We start from the raw sequence: 3,473 nt of genomic DNA, 5'->3' as shown, positions 1-3,473 counted from the left end.
GATGGAAAGGACACAGTGCGGGTACTCCACTCGATGTTCGGGTCGTGTGTCTCAAGCCAGTGGATTCCAAGAATCAGAGGGTACCGTGGAGCATGAATAATGTCAAACTGGAGCTCTTCAACGTGGTTTCCAATTTTGACTTCAACAGGTGGTGTTTCCTTGGTTATGGGTCCATTAATCAATGGACGTCCATCAACGGTTTCGAGCATCAGAGGAAAGATGTTATTGCGGATGGGCAGCTTCTCTCGAAGAACCACCGAATGGTCAATGCTGTTTCTGTAGGAGCCTGAATCCACCATCGCTTGCTCAAAGAACTGTCGTCTTCCCAGTCGGATTTCAACAGTCAGCCATAGGGTACGGGACATGGATATTGGAAGAGAGGGGGACGCGTATTTGTAGATTGGCCCGCCCGGGGTCCCCCTTACCGCCGGGCCTCGATGTTTCCCGCCTGCTGAGCACGTTGTGGCTTGACAGGGCAATCTCTGGCGAAATGACCAGGATGGCCACAGTAGAGGCACAAGTGGCCTTCACGGCGGCGGGCCCGTTCAGCTTCACTGAGGTGTGGACGATTACTCACAGCTTGCACAGGCTGGTTTTCAGCTGGTGGACTCTCAGGCCCATCTCTATCTTCAGAAGGGCTTGCTCCTGGTGGATTGGGATCAGCCTCACCACTCAACTTCTCTTCCAGACTGACACATTGAGTGATCAGATTAGATAGGTTGGTGGCTGAACTTGTGAGAGACAGCTCATTTAGGATAGAACTGGCAAGCCCTTCTTGAAATTGGATGCAGAGAGTGCTTTCATCCCAGTTCAACTCTTGAGCAATGAGGTGGAAATGGGTAGCATACTGGTGGATAGATCCCTCCCCTTGGCACAGCTGACGGATGTGGTGGTTGGCATCTTCCAAGTTTTCTGGATTGTCAAATGTATCCAGGAGCACTTGAATGAAACTTTCAAATTGCTCCAGCAGGGGGCTTTGTATATCCAGCAAGGGCTGAAACCACCTTCCTGCCTCACCTGAGAAGCGATTGCCAACAAAGCTCACCAGGGCTGCTTCAGTGGGATACAGGTGCCCTCTGACTCTCATGTAACTATTCAGTTGGATCAGGAATTCAGGAAGCTTCTGGGCATCCCCATTGAAGGCTAAAGGGTACTCTAGGGGGAGAGCAGCAACCTCTAACCCACTGGGGGCCTGAGGGAACTCTGAGGTGGCTGATGTCTCCACTACTATTAAGCCTTCCAGGGACTCCTGGGGTGGTGCTGAGAGTTCTAGGAACTCCTGGGTATCTGAAGGATCCAGGGGCTCCTGGGGCACCCGAGGCTCCAGAGGCTCCTGGGGAACTGGAAGCTCAAGGAGTTCCAGGTGTGCTGAGGTCTTCTGGCATTGTGGTGTCTCCTGGGATTCCTCAGCATGTGAGGGATACTGGGGTTCTGAATTCTGGGGCTCCTGGGTCGCTGGGGTATCCTGGGCATCTGGGGGCTCCCAGGGCTTCTGGTCCTCCTGGGACTCCTGGAATGCTGTAGGCTTCCAGGTTGTGAGCTCCTGGGGCTCTGTGGGTCCCTGGGGCTCCTCAATCCCTGAGGGCTCTTGGAGCTCCCAGACTGCTGAGGTATCCCAGGGCTCTGAGGACTTCCGGAGTTCCTCAATCTCTGGGGACTCCTGGGACTCCTTGGTCTCTGAGGGCTCTCGGGACCCACAGGTTGCTGGGAGAGCCAGGGCCTCTGGGGGCTTCTGGGGCTCCTTGATCTCTGGGGGCTCTTGGAACCCACAGGTTGCTGGGAGAGCCAGGGTCTCTGGGGACTCCTGGGGCTCCTTGATCTTTGGGGGCTCCTGGGATTCATTGATCTCTGGGGGCTTTTGGAACCCCCAGGTTGCTGGGGGAGCCTGGGCCTCTGGGGACTCCTGGGACTCTTTGATCTCTGGGGGCTCCTGGGGCTCCTGGATCTCTGGGGACTCTTGGAACTCCCAGGTTGCTGGGGGAGCCCTGGCCTCTGGGGACTCCTGGGGCTCTTTGATCTTTGGGGGCTCCTGGGGCTCCTGGATCTCTGGGGACTCTTGGAACTCCCAGGTTGTTGGGAGAGCCTGGGGCTCTGGGGGCTTCTGTGGCTCTTGGGCCTCGGAGGGCTTTTGGAGTGGTTCATCCCCTTTGGCTGCATGGGCTTTCTGGAGCTCTGGGATCTGGGCCTGGAGGGCAGCATTTTCTTCCATCAAACGCTGCACTTGGGCCTGCAGAATTTCATTCTCCAATTTCAGAGCAATATAGGAGGCAGCTAAGTCCTCTACCATCTTTTGAGGAAAAGAGCTTGGTTGGCAATTTGCTACCAAGAGAGATTGGGTGGGTGCTTGTAAGGTCTTTTCTGAAAGCCGCTCACAGGCAGACGTCAGGCTTGGAGAGATTTCCAAGGGGTGGGGATTTGGGACCCGCCAAGGCTGATTACCAAGAGGTCACTGGGAGCCTCCGGAGCTCAGCAAGGGGAGGTGTCAGATACACTGTGAAGAGAGTGGGAGCTGAGGATCAGAAACTGTGGAAAGCACTCATTCAACATAAATCAGAACAAAATCTGTCCAACATTGCTAGGTTTCTCTTACCACAGTCTCGTATTCATGAACTCGTGCATAGATACTGACTCTGGTCCCATTACATTTTAAGAATAGCACCTGACCCAGACTTTTCTGTCATTTTGCATTCTTAACATTATATTAGAAGCAATTTCTCCATATTCTTTTGTTTTACATGGTCTTTAATTTCAAATGTCTGCCTAATATCCCAATGCAACCCTTGGATTTTAACAGCTGCTCTCAGTGACTAAATCAAATATTTGAGCAATATGGGGATTTTAGGCTCTGTGGTGGGCCAACCCAAGAGATATTTTTGGGTCACTAGGGTAGGAGGTAGGGGACAGCTCTTTCTGACACCTCAGAAATCATACCACATAAGTAACCACACATGACCAGCCCTAAGAGAAAACAAGCAAAAGTTGACTAAATATATATATATATATGTGTGTGTGTATACATATATATATATATATGCACTGAGCAGACACATGCATATTATTTATAAAATGCCTCAAAATAGTTAAGAAAATAATCTTTATAAATGTACATTACCATTCAGAGATTTAGTGCAGGAGCTCGGCTGTCTGCGTACCCATCGCTGAGGAGGGAAGTGTGTGAATGGCTGTGGAGGCTTGCCTTTTCTGCACACACTGAACTCAAACAAACACACCCACTCCCAGAACACGTTCCAACTCTCCTCTGTAACGTAGCTATTTCGAGTGTGGAAGAGTTTTTTTGACAGTACCTCACAGTTCAGAGCCACAAGGAAAGTAGGATGCTGTGCTGATGTGAAGCAGCCTCGTGTACTCTGTCCTTGGTTACCTTAATAAATATTTGGCCAGGAAATTGGGAGTAATACCACTGCCCTTGTGAAAAGTTGCAAATATTTCTGAATGACCACAGCGGTTTGAGA

At 51.2% G+C, this 3,473-nt stretch overlaps 1 protein-coding gene across 1 annotated transcript; it reads right to left on the bottom strand.

Moving 5' to 3' along the window:
- Positions 1-411: 411 nt before the first annotated feature.
- On the bottom strand, positions 412-3,202 carry RTL3 (retrotransposon Gag like 3). The gene is made up of 2 exons (XM_079123670.1): positions 3,113-3,202; positions 412-2,491 (listed from the first exon to the last, which is right to left on the bottom strand). Exon 2 carries the CDS (start codon positions 2,285-2,287, stop codon positions 422-424), a length of 1,866 nt encoding a protein of 621 aa, XP_078979796.1. The 5' UTR covers positions 2,288-2,491; positions 3,113-3,202; the 3' UTR covers positions 412-421.
- Between the last annotated feature and the right edge of the window lie 271 nt (positions 3,203-3,473).

Source organism: Sciurus vulgaris, assembly GCF_902686455.1.
Source record: "Sciurus vulgaris genome assembly, chromosome: X".
Lineage (NCBI taxonomy): Eukaryota > Metazoa > Chordata > Mammalia > Rodentia > Sciuridae > Sciurus > Sciurus vulgaris.
This window is presented reverse-complemented; position numbering and strand designations above follow the sequence as displayed.